This window comes from Stegastes partitus, unplaced genomic scaffold (genome assembly GCF_000690725.1).
Source record: "Stegastes partitus isolate 25-593 unplaced genomic scaffold, Stegastes_partitus-1.0.2 Scaffold61, whole genome shotgun sequence".
Classification (NCBI taxonomy): Eukaryota; Metazoa; Chordata; class Actinopteri; family Pomacentridae; genus Stegastes; species Stegastes partitus.
The window spans coordinates 953,552-979,613 of NW_007577792.1; the positions used below are offsets into that span (position 1 = coordinate 953,552).

General features: G+C 42.8%; 1 protein-coding gene across 1 annotated transcript in view; it reads left to right on the top strand.

Annotated features, from left to right (window-relative positions):
* Positions 1-26,062, top strand: part of pard3aa (par-3 family cell polarity regulator alpha, a) — a 397,502-nt gene that overhangs the window by 299,986 nt on the left and 71,454 nt on the right. Inside the window, exons 20-21 of the mRNA XM_008275899.1 lie at positions 1,363-1,491; positions 10,670-10,969. Coding sequence (XP_008274121.1) covers positions 1,363-1,491; positions 10,670-10,969 — 429 coding nt within the window. The remainder of the gene's footprint in view (positions 1-1,362; positions 1,492-10,669; positions 10,970-26,062) is intronic.

The window sequence follows — 26,062 nt, forward strand, 5'->3', positions numbered from 1 at the left end:
GTTTTAAGTATCCACAATGACCTTAGTAGCTCAGTTCACGTCTGTGCACTGGCCAGTCCTTCAAAAGAACAAACTAAAGATCTAAGAAATCTTGGTGTTTATAGATTATTGTACATAAATATGGTGTCCTAATGCTTGCATTATATATTTAGTTAGGGTTTGCAAGCATACACATATATAAATCCACATACCAAAGATCAAAACAGAGTGTCTGAGGACATATATGGTATACAGATGTGCTTCTGTCTCTATGGGGAAAATGATCGTCTTGTGCACTTCCTTATTATCTGTGATCCTTCCCTTTTCTGTATGCTGCTGTTTTGCACTTCCTCCACAGCTGGCTCCACGGTGGAGCGGAAGGAAGAGACATATTTTCATGATATTGCCTTTCCTGTTCTGTTTCATCGGAGCGCTCTTTCATCCCTAAATTCTACGCACATGTACAAAGTTGGGTGTTAGCCACGAGCACACTGATGTGATCGATGAAGTCCCAGACAGTGGAGTCAGATAATAGAACTGTCTGTGTGTGTTTGTGCAGTCCCGTAAATGTACTGTACTTCCTGTCAACTGCCGGCCTCCTTTCTATTTTCTATTCATGTTCTCACACTCCTCCGTCAGTCGGAGTCTCCAGCCTTTTCTAGTCGCCCAGCGCCGAACATGGCCGACGAGAGGAATTTACGATCATCGCCTTGGCTTATTCTCACCTTGCTATAAAGCTGTCACGGATTTACTGCTGCCAGTGTGTCAGTCCGTCATTAAAATGTAAAAGTTTGCAGCACTGCCTAGAAAGTTACAGACGATGCCAGGGAGGTTGCCCGTTTCCCTCGCTTACATTTTACCCGGTTGCAGGTAGTTTGTTCCCACCTCGCTCAAAACTAAATCATGAGCTGTCACTGCACCCGTCACTCTAAGTAAACTGTACAGCTCGGGGAGGAAACAGGGAGCTCATCCTCTCTTTAGAGAAGCAGAGTTTTGCCCATTTTCTGTCTTACTTTCAACGCCATACACTAAATCTTTCCTGCCGTCCTGGATGGAGACTTGGCAGGGTGGGAATTCACTATGTTGAGTTATCTTTTGATATGGCTTGATGCATTCTGATTGCATTTATATGAAAAAGCCTAAGTTATTCTCTCAATAACGAATAGGTGCCGGGGGAGACTCCTTCTGAGCTGTCTTCCCAGCACAAATCCGACCTGAGGATTTTGACAGTTTGACACTTTAATTTCCTACAGAGTATTTCACCTGGATTTCCCGGACAAAGGAAGAAACGTACTTTTGTAGAAAAAAAAAATACATATCCATATTGGGGTAGAAATTATTAAAGTCTCAATTAAATCCACTCTGCCCTTCTCTTTTCCTCAGGTTTGGAAAGCACCGGAAGGATGAGCGGCCAGAGGACAGGATGGAGAGGAAGGGCTCCAGTAAATCTAAAGCCGAGGACATGCAGGCGTCAGAAGAGGAGACCTTGCGGATGAGGCTGGAACAGGAGAGGTGAGTGCTCAGACAGAGCTTTTGGCTCGCTAAAAGCCCGAACAATTAAGTCCCAGCTGAACAAAGGGAGGGTAAAAAAGCACAGCTGACCGGAAAATTAGCAAACTACCTAATTAACAAAATGGCAAAGCAAGGTTTGGAAATTCTGGGAAAGCACTCCGGTGCCAATTTGTGAAATGTCTCTTTCTTTTATATCAGTACATTAAATAGATCATTTATGGATTGTTGTTGCCTGTGCTATTCAGAGGCGCTGACCTCCTAACTCCTAGGCCCCTGTGGATTTAGCATGATTGAATGGTTCTCATTATAATAGTGAAATCGATGTAGCTGAGCATTTGTCTCCTCTTGCAGCTCGCCCAGGTTGTTAATCGCTCAAGAATACACTGGTTCTTTTTGTCCGCCCCTCTTGGCTCTCTGTCCTCCGGGCATTTGTGGACATCAGAACATCCAAAAGAATAAGGCGAGGCATTGGTTCTGCCGCGTACGCCTCATCCCTCACAGACAAGCCCCATTTAATTCTCTCCACTAGGGAAGACAATATTGGTGGCGGGGTGAATGAAAAGACAGCTTGCTGCCTCCATTGTTCTCCACCAGCCAAATGAACTCAGTAATCAAACTGCCGTTGGTAATGACAGCTAATTGAATAGAAACAATAGGGCTTGATAGTGCTCCCTCTTACAGCGAAGGGAGAGAGGGATGTGTGGCTGTCGGAACTGCTCGGCACCACAAACACAAACAAGTGAGCGCACACACACACACACAAACTGTCACAAAGGCCTTCTTCCCCACTGAATGGAACATCTGGAGGCCTCGCTCAAAAAGCTGTAGCACATTTCTTTTTGGTATTCCGCTATGACTTGCAGTGAAGGTCCTCTCCATTGAGGGTGTGAACCTCCCTGGCCGGGGGCCCAACACATTTCCCTCAGTGGGCCCTGGAGACCTGCAGGCCTGGTTCTCCGTCCAGATCTATCCCCTTTGAGCAGCTCCCAAGCAACTGTCATGCTAAGCAGCAGAATCAACACAGACACACAGCGGGCATGAGATATGTAGAGGACGTGCCCTCCCAACACACACACACACTATTTAAATCCCATTCCGACTTCTTTTTCTTTCACTGCTGTCACCCATTTCTTTGCCTGCCTCTTTGTCTTGCATCACATTCTCATTCCCTGTCTTGTTTGTGTCCGTTCTGCATGTGTGAGCTCCGATCCCAGCTTCCTATGCACGAGAGCAACCTAATTCTTTCCTTTTGTACCTGCTTCCACATCCCATCACTCAGCCAGACTGGGATTGTCCCTCAGTTAATGGAAAGGGAATCCTGAGGGAAATTCTGGTGGGTAATAATAAACCAACCTGCCATGAAGCCAAGTCGATATTCAAAGTGTTAGGGTTCAGCAGGACGACAGCTCAGAAATCCATTACTTCTTGTATTTTTTGGTAGCATTACTGTATTACTCTCCCAAGGTGCTACATTTGATTGCCATAGTCCTTCCACATAAAGCGAGGTACACGCTCAGATTGATTACACCGCTGACACCGAGACAGAGAGCAGTTATGAAATTATGGATCAGACCATATCGGCCTTCCCAAGCTGGCAGTCGTCAGCCAGCAATGTGTGCGAGCGCGACCCGGGATGGGCCGCAGCCAAACTCGCGGCTCAGCTGACATTAGCGATCATTAATTCGAGCAGACAGTTTTGACAGGGGCTTTTAGTGATTCAAAATAGGAGTCAGCGAAGAGGTGAAACAGATTAATTCATAAAACCTGCCCCTTTTACCCTGCAATAAGGTAGCTATGGTCATATATTTAAAACCCTGACCTTCATATGATTCTTGTAGTTTATGGTTTGGCCTGTGGTCCTTGCAGACACAAACCATTTATTTTGAGGGAAGCCGCTCTCCTCCATTGATACCTTGTCAGCCTCTTATAGACTGAAAATGATGGAAAAGCGAGTACATAAAACTTTGACTTCATTACCAGAGCGCTCGCGTTCCATCCACTCGATGAAGAGTGCTTATCAGCAGCATTTGTTTTGTGAAAATCTGGCAGAATTTGCACAACTCCTGTGATTGACTGTTTCATGTCTCATCAAGGAAGCATTATAACCTGTGGTTAGGCTGATAGAAATCTATGTTCAGCTCAGCGGAGGTAGCCATTACTCTGGTTTCTTTGTGCCTGTGGACAGCACCCAAGACACCCCTATCTGATTGGCTCATGTTGAGAGAACCGTGGAATCAACAAGCACTCTGATTGGACCCTGGGTGGCTGTGGCCCTCTTTCATGCAAAGCCACGGGGGTGAAGAGAGAGAAAGAAAGAAACACAGGGCGGGTGGTGTTAGCAGAGCGTCTATCAGTCTCTGACTTATCTCCACACATGCTCGGCCTGAAACTGTTTTTGTGCCCAAAGTGGGGAGTTCACAAAGCCAACCTGACAATGGTTCTTCTTCATTTTCCGCCTGGACTGAACTCTATTCTCTCTGTCTTTTTCTGTGGCAGCTGATTATGATGTCCATTCTCTCTTATCTGCTTGGCTCCGCTTGGCTTCTAATCAGCGGCCAGCACTCCACTGCCACTCTTCTTGTTCCCGCTCCCCAGACCACAGCAGAGCACATCACTGCCTTTTTTTTTTTCCTCGACAGTGGCCTGCTTCCTCGCGTTTGTTGTCGGACTTCCTGCTGACTCTAGATAAACAAAACCCAACCAGTGTTTCTGAAACTGTCAGCACAATTCACTTTTGACAAACCTGGATTAGGTATGGGAGTTTTTTTACTTAACTAAACAGATGTTCTTTTATATTCAGCTTACAGACAGTCTGTGCCGCCAATAGAAAAAAAAATAAAGCAATTTGCTATAAGGCAGATCCCTCCCTTCCAATTTTTTTTGTTCCAGTGATATTATTCTACTTTGTCAAACCATCTCATTATTTCAATATCCTATTTGAGTCTCATTTGCATAGCAAGTTCAGAGGAAGCTCCGACTGACTGATTGGGAAGTGTGATTACATTTGTAATTATATTGATACCTACAGCAAGTTAATGTGATTATTAACACGGAGAATTAACACCCCGAAACTTGAACAATTATCTCCGTGATTGCATTATGCCGTTATGGGCCAAGTGTCAACACAAAAGATAGGCTATCGGAGGTTTGCGATTCTGCACAGACAGCTGCACGCGGAGTCATTTACTGCACTTTGATTAGATTCAGATACATTCTGCCCTCCATCTGCTCTTCAGAACAATGGAACATGTTTTGATGAGGGCGTATTGAAAAGAAAAATCTATTCAAGGCAGCTGGATGAGAAAGTAAAAGAGCAAATACATTCTGTTTCATCCACCACAGTAACAATGCATATTGAAGAGGCATGCTTTCAAACTTCTAAGTGTGCTGACTTCAAAATGAATGTCTGAGAGTAAAAGACGGCCCCGCCTCCTCCCCTTCTCCCTGTTGTCTCCTTTGGGTAGATTAAAGATTGACAAACATATGGAGAAGGAGTCTGCCGGCTTTGTTGGTCCAAAACAACAGCCCCGTTGGATTAACAGTGCGATTTATTCAGTGTGTAGAGGAAGGACTGGAGCTGGCACATTGCTACCGGTTCACGCCAGGTCTCTCATTCTACCGGTGTAATATGTTAAAGTAATTGCTTGACGTGGCACTCTTGTGTTCCTATTCATGCACCGAGACCAACCTTGAGCATCGGTTTCATTACTAATTCAGCCTCAGTTGCCGTGAACGTGTTTTTCAGTGACAATGAATGAGAACAAACAAGCGGAATGGGGAATGAGTTAAGGAAAAAACTGCATCATCTGGCTCACACATAATTTTCTTGAAGACACAGGCAGCCAGTGGATTAGGGGCTGAACTTTAACTGCCCTAAAAGCCTCAGCATTAGACTGTCTAGACTGTCTATTCGCCAGAAGGAAATACCTTTTCCAGTTCAGTTATGAAGAACAAGTAAGTAGGCATTGTTTTTTACTTAAAGGTACAAACAACACACAAAGGTGCTGATGGGGTCCTGCGATGATCTGCTTTTGTTTCATCGGTGTAATTAAAATAAAGATCCACAGTGGGGCTGCACTAGAGTTTGATTGTCCCCTTCTTGAAATAAAACCTCCTCGGGCTGGTTGCATTAAAAGCTACAGTGCCCTCTTCACTAAAATGTACTGTAGCATCTGGTAAGAGGAGAAGAGAGGAGAAGGGCTGGTAATTGGGGCTGTACAGTAATAATGTGTTTAGTGTGGGCAGCACTTTCCTCAGTGTTAACATGCCGGGCCATTAATTGGCTAATGGAGTATATATGGTACAGTGCAGGGGTGGCCTCTGAGGAGAGAGTCGGGGACGGAGAGGAGCCGGAGGAACACAGTTAGCAGGTGTGTAAGGTTTGGGGCTAATGAGCATATTACAGATCAGAAAAAATGACTTCGAAATGCTTCCAATGCTGTTTCTTGCAAGTACATTCATACACTTACCCTTGCTTAATGTTTTTCTGGACCTTGGGGTGACAGCTTGGATATACAGGGCAGAAGGGCCCTACAGACAGACAGCGGTGTGCGGTCCAGGTGTTGGGGCTACTACAGCAGCTGGTTACCATTAGGAAAAGATTATGGAATACAGAAAAACAAAAACAAAACGTACCTTATGTAATTAAGTTAGAATTGACTTAATGCATAAGACTAATTTGTGATTGATCCTTAAATGTAAATTGTTAGATTGTAAATGTAAAAAATATTTCCCAATTTTTTACCTGCGCTCGTCATAAAAAAAACTAGAACTACTGCTTTACAGTTCTGCCAACCAGTCAAATTACAATTTGCATCCATGTCTGTCACTCTCATTTACTGCATGTAGGGAAGACTTTGAAATGTGTGTCACTGAGGGAAGCAAAAAAACTGAATTAAATTCACTGCATGTGTTCATATGTTTGGCCAATGAAGATAATTCTGGTAGAACACAAAATGTAATAAATTCATCGTTTTATCCCCCGTGAGATCTGTGTTAACTTGTGACTTAATTAGTGCAATAATTCACGGGTTATGGCCAAAAATGTTTTACACAGTGACCTTTAATTACCAAATTCTTATCAGTTCGTCTTTGAGTCAAAGTAAACTTTTGTTCCAACTTGGAAGAACTTCCCTCTGGGTGATCATGAGATACTGCGGTCACAAGAATTGGACAGACAACCCTGAAAACATAATGCCTGCGGCCACAGCTGTCACCGGCATGGAGGCAGACCGAGTGAAATATGACGACAGTGAACATTTTGGAGATAAACTGAAAATAAATGTTTCCTAGTCATATAAATAAACCAAGAGTTGTGCAGCAGCACAGTGAGGCTGTACACATGGAGCTCTGAGCTACATAATGATGGCAGCTAACATGCTAATGTTGTAGATATATTATTAACCATTATCCCAATTCTAGATTTGTGTGTTAACATGTTTTTTTTTTTAAATTTTATTACTTGTTTGCTTTTTTTATCAGAAATTTGGGGATCAACAAGTTATTACACTTTACCCTGAGGGGGGATAAAAAAGTGTCAGTAGATAGTGCTTTTGAGATGTTTCACCTAAAACCATAGACTGTATAAAAGATGGACGTAGCTACCGTGACGTCACCCGTTGGTTTCTGCACTGAGAAAATGAAGCCAGGGTTTTGCTACTTCCTGGTTGACATCTTGGATTTTTGGAGCCAGTGACGCAAAAATCGTCGGAGGCGGGCGGAGCCATAGGAGCAGCGATTGGTCAGACGGATTGAGAGGCGGGCCCTCTCTGCCCGCCCACATTTACCGCCTTCTGCTCGCTTCATCTGCATCGTCGCTGCCGACTGTCTATCAAACCAGCCACGCCCCTTGCCCCGCAAAATGTTGACGATTTTTTACAAATTCTGTATTGATTTATTTTCAGATTGGCCACCTGATCTCTGGATTTGACCATGAAAACTAATTATGAAAAAAATCCTGAGCTGTAGGAATGCAGTATTTCGTGATTTGTGATCACTTCTTTTCCAATTCATTCCTATGGGAGCCAGGGCTTTTTGGAGCCAGCAGCTCGCGGACGTAGTGATATTGCAGGTTTCTGACACTTCCCAATTGGCTTCATTTTTCAGGGCCGGTTGCTACGTCCATCTTTTATACAGTCTATGCTTAAAACCCCACATTTCAAACAAAGTAGTGCTAACTTCAAAGAAATACACAAATGATTTATTCTCTGGCCACCATGAATATCTGTGCACACATTTTGATTCATGCTCATGGCTCCATTAATGCCTCGACACCATTTCATAGAATTCCATTCATTAGTTGTTGAGATATGTTAATGTTTACCAGACAGACCATTGAACTCCCAAAGAGACTACTCTAATGGGTCTAAAAGTTAAAGTTTGGTGCAATTTTGTAGCAAAAATAAGGCAAAATACAGACATGTGACAAAGTAAAGGAAAAACCTGAACCCTTGACCCCCACAGTGAGGATACAGCGGCTCTGTTATGCTATGAGGGGCATTTTGCTGCCGTGGTTTGGCTCCACTCTGATATGTAGAGAGTGGACAGTCAGTGTGTACTGAAGCTGATCTGCTAGCACGTGGTGCCTTGATGCTGGTTTTTCCTTCAATTTGTCATCCATTTGAAGATGTGTATGAATACAATTGTAAGGCGAGAGGTTTGCTAAAATCCTGCTGGTTTTCATTTTTGACACATCAATAACAGCCATCTTTAGAAAGCAGCATTTCAATATCAGTTTGCCAAAAAGAGACCCGCTGCCACCTGGACACTTAACACCATATGATAGCCCAGATTTATTTTTCTGACAGTCAAAACAAGTTGTAATTGGCCTGTCACAGCAGAGTGACAGCTTTGGATTGTGGACATGTTTTCTCCACAGACAGATAGATGTTTCCTACAACAAAAAGAGACACGACGTCTCCCCTGAAAAAATGTGAAGGATGTGATGCATTCAAACAAAAGTTCATTTGGTACGTAAGTTGATGAGTGTTGATCCACATTGATCTGCTCGTAATAACGCTAATGCCAACAGCATGACTCACAACTTTGGCATTTTCGCTTGTTAATTTGCTTTTATTGAAATGCACCTATTAGCCTTATCCAGACTCCTGAGGGCTGCAAGAGAACTCTTTTAGTTGGATGTCGCCAGTCTAGTCGAGGCCATTATCTCATCCCAAAAGTCAATATTGCCATTTTTATGAATCTGATTAGTCCATAAAACGCCAAAGGGTCTTGAGATCCCAGCGGACTTCCGTGAACCTGTGGTAACATCATTGTCTGGTCCTTCCTGGCAGAGATCTGACATCATTTTAGCCAGATGGCAGGTGAAGGGGCCTCTGGGAATCAGTGTTTTTCCTCCGTTAGACTTGTTTTCTTTTTCCTGACAACACCGGTGAAAGTCAGCACACGCTCACTCCACACAACTGAACTAATTTTCACAGCGTACCTGGTCCACAGCAATGCAAAAATACAGCAAACCAGCTCCGAGCCTTTATAGATGACTGCACATCATGCAACATTGCATCAGGCCTCCATCAAAATCTCATTCTGCAGATAATGCTGAGAAAATGGGATTTTGGACGGCTAAAAATAAACAAGGCAGTCTATGGGTAGGATGTGGGAATTGGGTTAATCCGTCACTGAAAAATGGTGATTGTTTGAAATGTGATTACTGTTATTAAAATACACAGACATGGGAGTGTGAGCTCTAGGGGGGATTGTAGCTCTGTTCCAAACCTGTCAATCATCTGTTAGGAGCGACAGTGAATGGGGGAGGGTCAGAGGTCAGTTATGACCTGAGGTAATAGGGAAGTCTAGCACCAGTGGGAGGTAGCATGCTTGCATCCCTGTGTGGACGAGTGCGCTCCCCTACAGCATCTATAACATCTGGAACTAGTGAGCAGTCTGGTGGCTGCTGCCAGGGTCACCACAGTGGGAGGTCAACTCCCCCTCGTTTGCCTGTCCTTAGCCCTCCCTTCTCCTCACTGTCCACCTCCCTGCTCCCGCTTCAGCTCTCCTGACTCTCATGCAACACCATGACTGAGTCTTGTTAGCTGCGGACAGATGGGCATTCACATGGAACCGTTCTGTGACACAGGAAAGGCCTGTGAAAGGCTCTGTTGTGTGGCAGTGGTCCCGGGGTGAGCAACAACATGGAGGGAGAGGAAGGGGCGGGAAGGAGGAAGAGGAGGCCTGACTGTCTCCCTCCCACCTTTTCTCGTTACAGGGCCTCGGGGATAAGATCGGCACACTCGTCCTGGCCGACTAATGGCTCAAGGAAAGCCGCATATTTCAATAACGCTGCGCGGCTTCTCTCTCTAGAGGAGAACTCGTTTCTGTCTCTGTTCCTGTTCCCTGTTACTCAAGAGACGAAAGCCACTTTAGAAGTTTGTGGAGGAGAGGCCTCTTCTTCTCAAGTCTGGACTGATCTGTATCTGAGATTAAACTTAAAAGTTGGAATGTTGCTGTAAGCCTCTCTGAATGTGGGACAGAATATTACACTGGGTCCTTTTCCAAACCCATCCACACAAACGCAGTGCCTGAAAAACAGAAATAATCTTTTAAGAACCAGTTAATATTAGACAATTTGATATGCCTCTTTTGCACGTTGGAAAAATACATACATTACCCAGAGACAAAGGCAAAGAATAAAAGTTGTAAAACATTGCTCACTTTTCTGCAGTTTAAATTATACCAAACTACTTTTAACTGCTTAAAAATGATTTGTCAGACTGATAATGTAAAATGTAAGTAGTTTTTAAAATGTTTTTTTTATTGCAGTGGGAGGGATGATGCTATTTGAGAGTGTTATTTATTTTTTTTTTTTTTTCCACACACATATATGTGCAGCATCCGACTATATTAGTGCCTCCAAAGCCTATTAATTGTCCCAGACATGGAGACAGGTCAGGTCTCAGTCGATCAGCAGCCAATATTTACTGTCGCTTTTCGGAATCCTGCTCTGTCTGGTTGCTGAAGCTGGAAAGCCGCTCAGCCTGCACATATTTATTTTCTCCAATTTGAATATTTGGTGTTGAGCTAGTCCAAAGTAACAGTAAGTTACAAAGTCACATTACTTGATACTTGGTACTTGATGAGATTACTGACTACATTTTTTTAAGCAGGAAATAATGTCAGTTTGTTAAAGTAACCCCCCCCAACCCTGATGTGTTTATCACAGAATACAGGCCAAGACACGAGAGCTTCGGGAGAGGCAGGCAAAGGAGAGGGAGTACGCCGAGATCCAAGACGTCGTCAGCCGCACCTTCAGCTCGGATGAGGACCACACGTACGCCGGCATCGGGTCGTTAGACTCGTCGGTAGACAGCAGCATAGACCCTTACAGCCACCACTACCATCTCCCTCAGAGTCCTCAGAGCCCTCACCCGCCACTCAGCCCTCCAAACAACGGCCCACCCCTGGAGGCGCTGTACGCCCAGGTCAACAAGCCACGCAACGCACGTCCTGCAGCTTCAGACAGGTAGGGGACCCCCATAAAACAGCCCACATGTAGTCGTCCACTATACTCATTGTACAACACTGCTCTACCTTTCCTGCTCATTCCAATGACACTAACTAGCTTTGTGCTTTGTGCTCGTCCTTTGCAACAGTCTAGTTCATTTACACCTCATCTATAATGTATAAGCAGTGGTGTGATTGTGTTTGTTCACTTTTTACTCGCCATGCGGGACACGTGGTTCGCGGGAAAACAATGAATTTCACATAGGGTTTTATCGCATGCTGCGTCCTGCGAGGCATTCCCCAGCGCACGCCGGCAAAATCCACAGACAAAGTAAAAGAACAACAGGAGCCTATCAGTAATTCTCCATGTGTTAGAATTTAATATCAGGTCTCTTTTTTTCATTATCCTTGGATCACAGGTAATCCTCCCCAGCTTCTCACACACCTTTTCAGGCAGTCACACTGCATCTGAGTTCAGCTGCTTGTTGCTGGGGGGGCTGTAATGCGCCTCCATGTCAATACAAATATTTGATGTGAAGACAGTGCCATGCAGAGCTTTGGTTTCATTTTACTGTGGTGATATGTGATTACAAAAAGCCTCCATAAACCACTTCCATGCATCGGGTATGTTTTTATTTTTTTATTTTTTTGGATGTTTTTTGGGAGGACCGCAACAGCAAAGTGACCTCGTTTTTTCTTTACATGCGATAGAAAATGACTTGTTATGTGGTTTTCTTGCTGTCAGTAATGTGACATTTTTACTTGTCAGCTAAATAATCATGTCCATGTAGCAAGCCAACAGCCTACAAAGCTAAATCAATCTAGTTTTGGGAAACTTGCACTTTTTTTTGCAATACTAGTTTGTTGACAATTTCACACAAGCAATTTACTAAACAGTTGCACGGTTATTAGTGTAAATGCATGGGCATCAGTTAAAGAAACATTCATTCTCTAAATGAGCCGTAATCTAGTAAAACCTTGCGACGAGTACAAAATGTCATTCACTTCCCTTCCATTGTATTGTCTGGTTTATTTTACTGAACCCTAATGGCTGTCTCTCGACTCACTTGAGCTGATGGCAGGGTGCAGATTCCCTGTAGGTCATTTCCAGTGGTTGCAAGTCAGGCCACCACTATTCCCATGGTCTCCCAGAACCTTTCAGTGTGTTATTAAGGGATTGGATGATACTCACCTCCTGTGATTGACATCTGTCACTTGGGGGCTTGTGACCTTTTGCTGCTGGGCTCAGGGCTGGAGTGTATGTGCTGCTGTGTGTGTGACCAACACAGAGCACCTCAGTGTGAGTGTGTGTATGTTTTAAGAGGATTTACAGAGGCCAAATCTCCATCATGTAGCCCTCCTGTGGCAGCGAGAGCAGAAATGACAAGGTTATCTGTCCCCTCTGATGGCCGACTAAATCCACATGCCAATCCATCCAGGCTTAGTGGAGGCCACAGATCTGTATGTTTTAAATGAAGGTTACCTCCACAGGTTTGGTCAGCATGTTGTAGTCAAGGCAACTATCCAGTGTAAACTAACCCACAGAGGTTGATGACAAGCCTGGCAGCTAGTTAAATAAAGAAGACAATGTGTGACTGGTGTTCGGTGACTGCGCATTCAGATCACATGGGTGTGAGATGTTGGTCAGCGATAGACATGATGTTATTGATTGTCAGTTGGAATATCAATACACTCTTTGCAGGGATACAGTATGAAACCATTTTTCTAGCTTATTGCCAGTGGGAATATTAATAGCAATCTGTTTAGAGGTTTTCACTGACAAAAGCAGGGTTATGCAAGGTTCCTCCTGTGTGGAGGGTCTGGCTGTAAACAGATGCTTTGTTACTTTGATATAACTAAAAAAAGAAATTCTCCAAAAACTGTGTGGTTTATTTAGATTTTTCTCAATCTAACTCTGACCATCTGGAAGGTGTTACACTTTGGTATAATACACCTTTGGATGAGAATATATTTTCCTATTTATGAGGTCATCTCTGCAGTTTGGTTTCAAATAACATAAAAAGAATCTGCCTTATCTTTACATTTTCTCTTTGCAGTTTCTTAGAAATACTGAGCTCCCACCTTCGCAGGTTTATTTTCGCATTAAAAGCTTAGTGCTACAGGTTAATTATAAATACAACTTTGTATTCAGCTTGAGCCTTGAGTACTGACAGCACAGTATAGAGTTTTATTTGCAGGGACAGGATTAGCAGTTGCAAGTGTTGTGATTTGATTTGAAATATGCACCACATGTTCAACACTGCATTTTTGTTTTGCACCTCTTGCTGCTTTGCATATCTTGTGTGTGCCAGCCCAGCTGTATGCCTGTAATATTTGTATTGCTGCCTTTGAGATATAATAATATTCGCTGGTTTTTATTTCGCTCAGAGGCTTTCTATTTACGATTTGCAAAAAAAAAAGGAGCTTGAAACACATTCAGATTCGAGACTCCCGTCACTTGCCGATCATAACAAACATAAACAGTAATTTGCATTTCTAAATTAAACTTAATAGAACTTTCATTGTCAAGTATAAAGTGCCAACACAACTGAATTTGCAATCGTTTAGAATTAATCCATGTATCAAGACAGCCAAATTGCACTTGATTTACCTTTTAGCTTTATGACTTATAATTCTTTCCACCTTTTAATCCTGCCGCTGCTACTTAACCTGAACTGCAGAGATGACATGAAGTTCCTGTATGAAGTTTGTTCGTGGAAAGCTGCTCATTCCTGGCTGTCAGTCAGTCTTCAGTATGAAAGAGAAGAGTGAGGAGCATTTAACCCTGACAGGGATACTGTTACGTCTTTCTGAGGTGGGCCCTGAAGAAACACACTCTGATCAAAGGGCCGGATTATGGATTCTTTTTTTCACAGAGCTATTGAAGTTATTTTCTGGTAGAGTTAAGGTCAGATATCTGACAGCAAGCTAGCACCTTGCAACACAACAGAAAGACCTACACTTGCATAAAAAATAATATTCCACTTCATGCTATTTCACCTGATTGTCCCCACATGTCACTGTATAAAGAAAACAGGCAGCAGTATAACCAAGAAATAAAATGCTTCCAAAATAAGTACAGATTTAAGCATTTCATACTCCTCAGGGAAGATAACTTAGCATTTGTTTGCATGTATGTATAGAAAATAAAAATATCCATAAAAAAGTCTACCCAGCACGCTCTTGTTGGCCAGCTGCCACTCTTTCCCACAGCATAGTAAATATTATTATATGGGGATTTTACCGTGGTGGAAGCCATCTCCTGATTATCATATGACCTCTAGAAGCATGGCACAACTACACAACCCTTACCTTGTAAAGCTGCTTCCAGGGACCAAGTAAATGGACCTAAATTGAGTTGAAATTAGTCTGTGACAGCCTTTTCTTTATCACGCCGTCTTCTCCAGGAGAAACAGATGCAGTGAATGTGTAGGAAGACGACTACCTAATCTGCATCTTTCATCAAAAGACCACCAAATTAAACATCCACAAAGCTGGACAGACATGAAGCAATGCTGGTGTTCTCAGGAGTCTAAGTTCCCATCAGTTTGTTTACCTCACATCCCTGGTTGCTGTCATTACGACACAGCATTTTAGTCAGATACAGGACAGTTCCTTAGATCCAGTCATCTAATTAGACCCTTTAGGGGCCCTTTGTTGATGTGGGGAGTTGCTCCTTTTGAGAAAAGGTGGGGTCCAAATTCCTGTGATTGCCAGTTACTGTACATTATACTTTGTGCCTTGAAATAATTTCTTGTGTTTATATGCCTGTGCCCTAATGAAGGCATTCACCCGTGACTCTGCAAGCCTTACAAAGTTGCGCCCTTGTTTATCCACTGCAGTTCATAAGAAGAGGCTGCAGCTGGATAAATAGCCCGGGTATTCGCCTCTCTCTCTAATAGACCTTTGGTAATGGAGCCCTAATGGGAAGGTCACTGTGACTGTAAAGCTGGAATGAGTCAGACCTGAGCCTATAAAACCCTTGGAGATACGAGGACCCCTGGTTGCAGTGGGCGTCCAGAGATCCTGCCCACTCTGCCATATCAGGTTTTACTGTTCCTCTGTGGGATCACGGTACAACAAGAGCTCACTTGACAATTTATTACTAACCTCCGTGTTATTAGAACTGGCAGCTCCAGTGGTGTTTTGACAATGCTGTCAGACTCAGTAAAATTGAAGGGCACCAATAGAAATATAGGATTTATTTATGTTAAATTTGTTAGACCCTCATATAAAGAAAACGCAAATATCACTTTTCACCCTAAAAACCTGTAGCATGAACTGAGCTCAGTCTGTTGCCGAGTTTACATGAAAGTGAGTCAGACATAAACACTTCCACACAATGCTTTCTTTTTTAGATTGTTTTGTTTCGCCTTATTAAAAAAAGCAGACCTCGCAAAATGGGATGACCTCATTTCTCGACAGGCAGCTGACAAGTCAACCCCTCCATCTGCTTAGGGACCGGGTGGTTTGGGTGACTGGCATCGGATGCTGCGTTTCAGAACGACAACCTGACAGGTGCCAGGCTCGATGGGAAATGTGGGAAGCGAGCGTGAAACAAAGCATCACCTTTGAAACTGCAATTTGATTGACTGCTGCTCCCATTACCCAGTCGAGTTTCTAAAGCTCCTTAGAGCACGGGCAAGAAAGAGTCGGAGAGACGCAGAGGAAGAGGTGGTGGTGGTGGTGGAGGGGGAAGCAGGAGAGCAGGGAGAAAAAGATACGGAGCTCACGGAGCTCAGCTGTGCAAAGCCCTTGAAGTCCCCCTGCAAGTCAGCAGCTCCGAAGAGTCTGGCAAGCAGGCAGCAAAGAGAGAAACAGAACCCAATGATCCTCACCTAAAGAAACACTCACCGTGGTGGTTTTTGTTTTTTTTTCCGCCCTGCTTTTGCCACACTAAAATTCAGTCAAACCTCCACTTTGCATGGTCTTGAAATTGGATTATGAGGCTGCTAATGCATTTGGCGCAGCTGATAAAAGGTCAGGCTTTTCATCTCAACAGAAAGTTTGTGAGGATGTCTCCCCTCTCGCCACCGAGACACCTCAGAGGAACCAACCCCTTTATCCTCACTGCTGTTTCACTATTATCACTGTTTGTCTTGTTTCTTACCGTCCCATTCATGGCTTTTGATAGGAACCCATAACACTCACATTCCAACAGACTCGGGACAATTTTGTTCTGTTATGTGCTATATTGTCTGAATGGACCATTGGATCGCTCCATTAAAGTGAAGCAGATGACGAGTAAGTCCTCATGAATGGCGACGCACCACCTCAGTCACGTGATCGCTGAGCCCGTCTGAAGTAATCACTTTTTATTGTTTACTGTCTCTTATTTGGCATCTGTAATTAACTCTGCAATCACCAATCAGCCGCCGAGATTTTTATAGTCTGTATTTTCATTTAGATGCAATCAAAGCGAGATTAACAACACTTTCTGACTGCAACATCTGTAGCTTTGATTAAATCCTACCTCTCAATAATTCATTGGTAAACAAATGAATCTTTTACGACCACTGCATCTGCGTTAAGACTTTAATAACGGCTCGTAAGTCTCTAATAACGTTTTCTTGCGGTTCCCAGCGGAGGACGGTTGATACGTCTGGCATCAAGGAACAGCGTTCTTTATTAAGACACAGACATTAAAGGTAACTAATTCTGTTTTACTAACTCGTAGGTATCTCTGTTGATCCAGGGTGTTTGTCTGGGGTATCTGGTTCCTTCACCTCCTCTAGGCTGCCAAGTTAAACAAGACTTCAGTGAGAGTCAGCGCTGACTTTATCACATTTTATTCCCACAGTCTTGGAAGCGTGTTTTGTTTGTCTCCGACATCCGCCAGCATTTTTCCATTCCTCCCTCTGAGTGTCCTTGCGTGGGTGTGAAATTAGTGTCACGGTAAATGTGTGGAGTGCTACCTTCTTCTGCTCTAATTGAGAATAAAAATAAGACAGTGACATGATGGGGGTGAGTTCATCTAGAATGTTAGCTCCTGTTGAGACGGCTGATGAATGAGCCCTCGGGTGACTCCTATGGTCAGCTCGTCTTAGCTGTGACTGCAGGACATCCTCTGCACATGGCAGGGTTGTGTAGATGATGTTTCAGTCCCCACAGAGCTTTGGAAAAAGCCTCATGTAAACCCTGTATATAGGTTACAAAATGAGGGTGCAGGTCTCACACACACACACACACATACACACATTTGTGCACTGACTTTTGCCCTTTTCTCCCAGCCGGCTCTGTGCTGTGGCGATAGTGCAGGAGGCCTAATGCACCAAATGCACATCAGCCTTATCGTAGGGGTTCTACACAGATAGCAACGTGTATCTCCCAGGCAAAGCAAGTGAATTATTTTCCTGGTCTGTTTTCATTTTTTTTTTTTTTTACCCACCCGCTTCGGAAAGGGCCCTGTGGGATGGATGTGATGAGATGGAGCGCACAGAAGGCAATTTATCCTCCGTTTGTACCATTACGTTCATTTAAGAAAGCAAACAGCCTGAAAGCAGATCGAGAAATAGAGAGAGAGAGAGAGAGAGAGAGGGAGGGAGGAAAGGGAGCGTGAGAGAGAGATATAGACCCACCTCCCCTTCAACTCTACATCAAGTGGATCAAGCTGATTAAGGTTGCGCGTACAGTATTTTATCAACGTCCTTCAAAGCCTGGAAGACATGCATACAGTACCTAATGAATTTTCACAAGAAGATGAAAGGAAAGGAGGGGAGCGTGCCATATAGGGCAGGCATGCCCTAGCAGACAAAATGGGAAGTGAAGATGGGGGTGGGGGGGGAGTTAGAATATGGCCGAGGGCTGCCGAAGCCTCGTTTGTTGATCAGCACCGGAGGGCATCCCATTCCTGGCAATCAGCAGCTGCAAATAGACAGTTAATCCCCCTTCAACTCTCCTGAAGGCGAAGACGATGCCTGACACTGTTACCGACTGTGCCGCACAAAGGAGAGATTCGCAAAATAGACAGGCATTTGCCGGTCCTGGCAAGTTTTCCTCTGCAATTTAGAATAAATGCGATGATTTGTTTTGAAAATGTCATGGCGACTAATTGGGAGAAAGCACACAGAGAGCATGCTGTTAGCAAATGTGGGATATACTTCTCTCTGAATTCAATCACGGAGACACACACCGTGGTGCGCCTGTTATGTGAATATGAGGCTCCTCTGTGAGAAACTCTGCTTTTCACATGATAGATAACCCAATTTCATAAACTAATCACGGGTCCTCTCCACTAACATAGCATCACTGCTTTCATCCCTGCTGCCCGCTGCTGTCTCACAGCCTCTCCAGAAATAGATCAGGTGAGGAATGTGATTGAGAGGCAGGTGACTGCAGAGCGTGGGTTTGCACTATGAACCATGTCAGCAAGCAGATGACTCTCATGCCTCTTCATCCTCCTCACCTTACTTTCATCTCTCGCTTCAGCTACAGCAAATGTAAACACACAGATACACATGAAAGTGACCTCAGAGTGTCAGTGCAAGGATCCCAACTGCCGCATCTTTCCTCCCGTGCTCTTGATGTTTGCAGCTAGTGAAGTGAGATCAAGGAAGTCATTGTTTACTGTAAAGTGGGAGCTGGGGAAGGCGTTAGAAAGTGTTCAGGGCTTTCCCTCTCACTGTAAATACTTGTTGAAGACGGGAGAGCATAAACTGGCCAAAGGAAGATATTGGATACGACTACAGAGCAGAACACAACAGAACATGAAACAGTAGATCCTGTTGACAAAACAAGGAAAACAACTAAGTCACTGCATCAGTTTTACTAATTTTAAAATAACAGCTTGTGAGTATTGTGTGTTGGCAATATGATGGAGATTATGTCTTGACGAGAAAAATTCTTGTCTTTATTTGTTTAGACCACGCCAGAACATCAAGTCAAAGGTAACACTGATCAAAAACGTAAAATGAGCCTGTCTTGTCATCTGTTGTTGGAGGTTGCTTAGTTATTATCGTCCTTTTTACACATCAATCCAGGATTAATAGGCTCAAACAACAAAACAAGCATCATTCAGTAGCATCTCACTTAAAGTAGCATATATTTGATAAATTTTACCTGAACTGTTTGTGTCAGTAAATGTGTGTATGATCCTGTAAATCAAAAATGTAGACATCAACACCTGTTGAAAAAAATGGTTACAACATGTTAACACAGTTTAGTTTAACCCTTAGAGATGGAGGAACACACTGTGCAGCCAATCTCACATCCCTTCTTATCGGTTGAATTGCTGTCTATGTGTTTATTGCCGGTGTAGCACATATCAAATTAAACCACACGATCTACCTTTTCAATACTGCTAGCAGCTTGTTTGTGTGATTAACTGTCAGCGAGAAAAAAACATTTTGAAACCTGGCTGTGCTTCCAGCGTCCATCGCTGTTTGGATTACTAACCATTGCATCGAGAGGCTTATATCTAGACATGTTTATATCCATGAAATACACGTGTCATATATATTGATATATGTATGCAGTGATACGTTAGCGTCATATTGAAAGAAAGAGGGAAACCTGAGCTTTGTAATTGTGCTTGTGAATAGGCTACTATGTCTAACAGATATGTTTCCCATTTTCTAATACATACAGTATCCCACCCTCATGGCTGTGATATTGACAGATTCCAGACAATCTCTCCTACACAATAATGAAGCAACAGCTCTACTGCCAGAGTTTAATGTTGTTATTTTATGTTATTTGCATTTTTTTAGTATTACCAAAATGATCTGGAGAGGATCTGGATAGCTTAGACTGTTTTGAAAGTAACAAGGTGCAACATGTACGGCTATCCCTTTAAACGGCCATAATAAGAGCTTAAATATACAAGTAGTGAAACAGAAGAGGGCTCACGAGGTTAACAGACTTCTTAAATTACACATCTTTCATCTGTGAGCTAGACAACCTCCAGCCGCCAAAACCCAACTTCATCATGAGCATCAAACGCCGAGCAGCCTGCCAGCCCTCAGATCTGTTTTTAGCTGACACACTCCATACGTACGCACCAAAACCTGCACAAGAACCACACTGATACACGACTGAATGACTTTTGAGACATTTGCAGGCTGCTTTCGTCTGTCACTAGGCAACCGCCTGCACTAATCAACCCAAATCTAAGTGCTTTCACTCTCATTGTAAATACTTTAGCTTTACAACAATCGCGGTGGCCACCTCATGAATAATAGTGTGTAGTTTACTTGACGCTGTTTCAAATTCTCGAGAAAAAACTAAATGCTTGGGATTTATTTGTAATAAATTCCATAACAACTTTACTATCCTTGAAAGAAGACAAATCTGAATATTAAAAATATATAATATAAACAAATGCTGAATCAATGGCACCAGCGTTGTGTTTCAGTACAAGCCACTTTAAAAGCCTGCTGCAGGATGACAGAACCTGTTTGCTTTTAGAGAGGATTCAAATCCATAACCTATAAATGGAAGGTGCCACTACACAGACGTTAGAAATACTCAGGCTCTTGAGTTTAGTTGTCTCCTACATCAAATACCAGACTGCATCCTGAACACCACTTACTAAGTGGTCACTGGGGTACAACTGTATCAAGAAGTTAGTTCTTTCTAATCGAAATCCCAGCCAGTGTGTACAGGGCACATAATTAAATTTACCTTGCCCACATCTGAGCCAGCGAGCCTGTGCACTCAACACAGAGCAGCATTAGTTCTCTCTATTTTAAGAGCAGTATCCATATTCCTTTGTCAGACTACGCCATTGTCGTTCCAATCCCCGTGCCTTGAACAAGCTTCCAGTGGCAAATCGGATCTGAGCAAAAAGCCTTTGTAATTACAGGGAGCTGAATGGGTGAATACGTCCCAAATCCACAAGACCAGCCAGCGACACATTCCATCTGTCTTAAGCCTCCTTCCAATATTTGAGATTGACTCATGAGGAGGTTTTGAAATAGCACACAGCACCAACATTTTTTCCTGCTGTTTGTGTGAAATTTCTGCTAAGTCTTTTGAAAGTTTTGGACAGAATTTGTCGTTATCAAGTCTGGGTAAAATGTGGGTCTTTTAACATCAGTTCCGGATACGTAATTGTTTCTGGTGTAATGATGTTCCATTCTAATTCACCGTGTTGATAACATTGCTGTGTGGATTGATAATCCTCAGCTATTGTGAGAGTTTGTTTCACAGCCATACTGTACTATAAGTCCATAAAATGCTTAAAGCAACATGTAGCCAAATCAGGAGGCCCATTCTCTTCAATGTGAACAAATAGGCCGTGCTGTGTGTTTACAGGTATGTCGTTTTAGTTTCGTAGTCTACTACAATTGGTTTACATGCTTTAAATAATAATAGTGCTTATTCCTTTCATACAGTACATTGCTGTAGCACCTCTATTCACTCTCTGTCTGAAATGCTTCCTTTTGGCTCCTGTCTTTTTTAGCCAACCTTTCCAAAAAGCCTCTAAATGGTCAGCTGGCCCAACAGAAGTGAAGTAACGTTTGTTTTGTGTTGTAACCTTCAGAGCTCCAAGTAAAGGCGAAAAGACTCTGGCAGAGGTGACTCTAGTGAGGAGCGAATGGTGGTCAGCGATGATGCAGCTCCTTCTTGTTTTTATGTTAGACCGCAATTATGCAATTTATTTTATTTTGTTTTCTTTTATTTAGCCTTTATTTAACCAGTTCAGATACAATGACCTCATTTTCGAGGGAAGCCTGAGAAATATTAAAGTTACAACAATTAAAAACAAATTACGTAACAGCATAAGTAAAATACATGCTAGATACCAGCAACAAGATTTTGAATTTACATTGAAACAGCAACAAGTGCGATATGTAGTAATCTCTCATATGGTTTTTAACAGATCCATTTTGATGAGTTCCTTTAGAGTCAACGTGTTCTGCAGTGAGTTCCAGGTGGCAGAGGACTTAAGACACTTCCTAAATTCAATGCGAACCTTTGGCACATTTAATAAGTACAAATCAAATGGGTTGCATGCTGACGTAGATAAGAAACAGAAGAAAAGCTTCAAACAAGGCAGGTAAGGATCACTGAGAGAGTAACTCCCTGTGATGTGGACATTGTGCATGTACAAAAAGAGTCGTATGGGCTCTATAAAATACTCCAAGTTTCTTTTTTTTCTTTTCTTTTATTAAAAAAAAATGTTCATCTGGTCCGTCTTCATGGTCGACCTCTGGTTCCATATTGTTGGACAGCCGCAGCCTTTCCTGGCCTGACACTTAAACATCCATGCATATCAGCAGAGTGTATAACCTGTGGTCATACTCTGAACATTGAATTCATTTCTTGACTATTACTCCCATCGTCTCACACTGGTAGAACAGAATTAAACCAGAATATACCACAGAAAGCCCAGGGGCTTCTCTGTACATGTTTCAATCCACTACAAGCTCTGCTCGGGCCCGGGCTCGGCTTCAGGGCCCCTCTAGCAAAATGGGACAAGTGCTTCGTTAGACCCGTTTCAAACCCGTTTGAGCTCACTGTTGGAGCTAATAAAACCCTGTGGAGGCCACCAGACATTTCTAATGCCATCAGCATGCCTGTAAAAATGCTCTTTGTCCCTTGTGACAGAGTAATGGCTGCACATGGCCTTGTTGGTCCACTGTAATGGGCACATGATGTCATCGTGGATCATTGCAGAGCCAAAGGTCTTAGAGCCTGGCTTGTTCTCCAAGAAAAGCAGGCTTATTCAAGGGAATCACATTATTATCTCTTAGTTTCCACTGTATCCGCTGTGATTGGTGGGGCCTGTTTGTGCCAGCAGAAATTACCAGTGAAGTTAATAACCAAAGGCATTTTAACCTAGTCAGACTTATTGAATTGGTTCACTGATTGGACCAAATGCCATGTTGGACTCTGGTAATAAGCTTTGCTGTTTATCTCCATTACCCTCTTACCTGGAGCCGCACAGTAAACATTCGGCTTTACAGTGATGTTTTCTTGTTTTTAGTCAAGCTTTAAATATCTGACAAAAAGGTGTGACCATTTTATGAATAAAAAAAAAAGAATTAATTCATCAAAACTCTTTAAATGCCTGCGCTCTCTACCAATATAAGAAGCAATAAGTAATGTAGGTAGAGCTACATTTTGTGCGTCAGTTTTTTTGTCAACTAAATTGGACATTTTTTAGATCTATGTGCATTTAATATTGTTGTGTTATTGTTGGCTGCTGTGATGTAAAAACACCTGTGTGCCTGTATCCTCTCTGCGCTCCACCATCCTTTAGCTTTACAACCTCTATGGCTGATGGTCTGTAAGCGCCCCAGTGAGACACATCATCCCAGAAACACAGTCTTCTCCGCCATGATTAAACATAAAGAATAATCCCCGTCCTGCAGTTATATGGCTGTCATTAACAGCTCAGTGCCAGGCCCACCTGCAGTCAGTCTCCGCCGTAATAATGGCCATGTTTTAGTGGTAGTCAGGGACGTCAATTAAAATCCACCGCTTTTTTATGGCCTTTTGTAGGAAGTTGTGATTTATCCATTTGCATGGAAGTGATGGTTGAGTAGGTAAGCATTTAATGGTTTTGTGTTTGTGTTTGAGCATTGATGTTCATGTGTATGCCCATGTCTGACCTATGTGTTACCTTTCCTCCTCAGCTGTGTGTTATTAATAATGTAACAGACTCTGAGATGATGGTGCAGATGGACTTTAATAGGGTGCTGGATCGTAGGAACAGGAGTTCTGACTGAAGACAGAGTGGCTCTCAGAAAATAAAGCTGACTGTGGGGGGATAAAACCAACTGGAATGCACGGAGAATTGCTTCCTGGTGCACTGCTTCTTTTAAATACCGCATGTGGTTAGAGTGTAATTATGGTATTTAGGTTTCACTCCTCGACAGGGAGGTCAGAGGTCAGGGTCAGCTGTTAAACAGCAGTCCTGCTGTGAGACTAAGTTGTGTAACTTCAGCATTGAGAAACTGAGTTGTTGTTGCTGTTGCTGCTGCTGTTGTTGTTGTTGTTGTAGCAGACCGGTGGTTTTGGAAGTTGTTGTTCCATTCCTGATGTCTGACTGATTTTACAAAGTGCATCAGATGTTTTAGATAAAATCCCCATGTTCCAGGCAGCAGGGCTTCCATGTTGTTTAAAATCAGTTGCACAAGCTGAAAATTAGCTTTTTTTTTTTGGTCAAGATTACACTTATAATGAAGCAAAAGTTGAAAAGCCTTCTTTAAAAATGATTCGAAACCTGAGACTTAAACATCATCTAGTGCGCAGCAGCTTTTTTAAGTGGGCACTTCACCTATTTTTTAATTAAGACCAGTCACTTGTCAGAAGGAGTACCATCCAGCCTGTGGAAACACTATAAAATCTCATGCTGCTCTAAAAAATGAGATGAAAACAACCCCGGTGATGTCAGCATGTACTTGATCAGACAGATTGTGTTGTGAACCTGAGACATAGAGTTCAAAGGGGACATATTATGTAAATTACCTGCTCTAAATTTTTACACGAGGACTCCACTAGAGTAGCTGTTTTTGTATTCCCAAAAAACATCCTTATTTACCTCATTCCGAATGCTATGCGGTTCCACAGGCTACATCCACAATAATATGTTTTCATTTGCATAGTAACTTGCTGAAAATGCATATCACATGACCATTCAGGGATGTTGGGTGTGCAGGGGCCAAAGTAATCATGAAGCAGGGGGCTGGCTAGAAAACACTGTAGAGGGAGAACAGAAATTGCAAAACATAAAAGAGATTTGTTAACTGCATGGCAGCTGCTGGCATCATCAACAAGGTCAGCAACGCCTGCAGTTCGTTATCTACGTTGATTCTGAAGGTGTTCAGGAGTGATGTTTGGCTTTATTTTCCTCTAGAAAATGGTCATGTCATAGCAGCATGCCGAATCAGACGGTGACGTAGTGACACCTGAGATCATCAGAAAGTTAAAAAAAAAAGTAAACATGGTGTCTGCGCCATCGTTTCCAAAGATCTGACCATTTTTAAAACTAAAACAAAAGTCACCGTTTCATGGGTTTTAAAGGCACATTAGCGTGGCCACAGCTTAGTCTGAAACAGGTGTTGTTAGCGCCATGCTCTTTCAGGCCCTCCTCTCTAAACACCCGCTTTCTTCTGATTGGCAGACTTTGCGGAAGCCTTTCCTCGTGAGCACCTCCTCATGGAAATTCCAAAAGCAAACCATAGATCTACTAAGTAATGTGATTTCTCATTCTTGATTGTAAAAGGCATCTGGTCTAATCCATCCACACACATTTGATTCTGTAATCCAGCCTGGAAAATAGCGCAAACAGTAACAGATTACACCAGGATGTTTCTGTTTAGTAAATCATTTTCCTGCTTATTGTGTTATATAATTGTAAATTTGATCTTTAATAGAAAAATATACAATTCTGTATCTGTTAATAGGTGTACATGTGGAAAATGGGCTGAAATGCTAAGTGGAAAATGTCTGCTGTGCAGAAATACCAAGAATAAGTTCGCAGCTAAGACATTATCCTGCAGGTGCCAAACAACTGCCCGTCAGTTATGTGTATGCTGGATGGAACATGGACATGGACCTATCAGGGAGCTTCTAACTAAAGATCTTCATTACGGGAAATGAAGAACGATGTGTTAACAGCATTAACATGTTTTTATTTTGTCTCACGAGAACTTGTTTAAAGTGCATTGTACAAAAACTGTGTGGAAACCATCCCAGTTAGAGTATCTTCCTACAGTCGTGGCAATTCCATTCACCAGTTTTTCTATTTTCTTCTTTTCCTCTCATGCTGTGTAAGCTAGCACACAATGCTAAATCATCCCATATGGAGGTTTACAAAATCTTACCACATGACAGTCTGTGCCATAAAGTTAGTCTGTCTGGGGATCCACGACATGAGAAAGTATCTGTTGTAGGATCATGTTTAAACTATAGTTATGCCTGTTGTTTCGCTATTTATCTACATAATCACAGTAAATCTCACCAGACATCTGTTTCGCAGCAGAGCCCGAGTCGTGGCGTATATCACCGGGGCCAACTCTCGCAGTCGTTTGAAACAATAAACTGTAAGATGAAGGGCCAGCAGATTTGTCATTGTCCCCAGTACCTGAAGTATTTCCTGAAGTCGCTCTCTTACATTGCTGTTGAGCCGCATGTTCGGGTTACTCAGGAAACGTTCGACTTC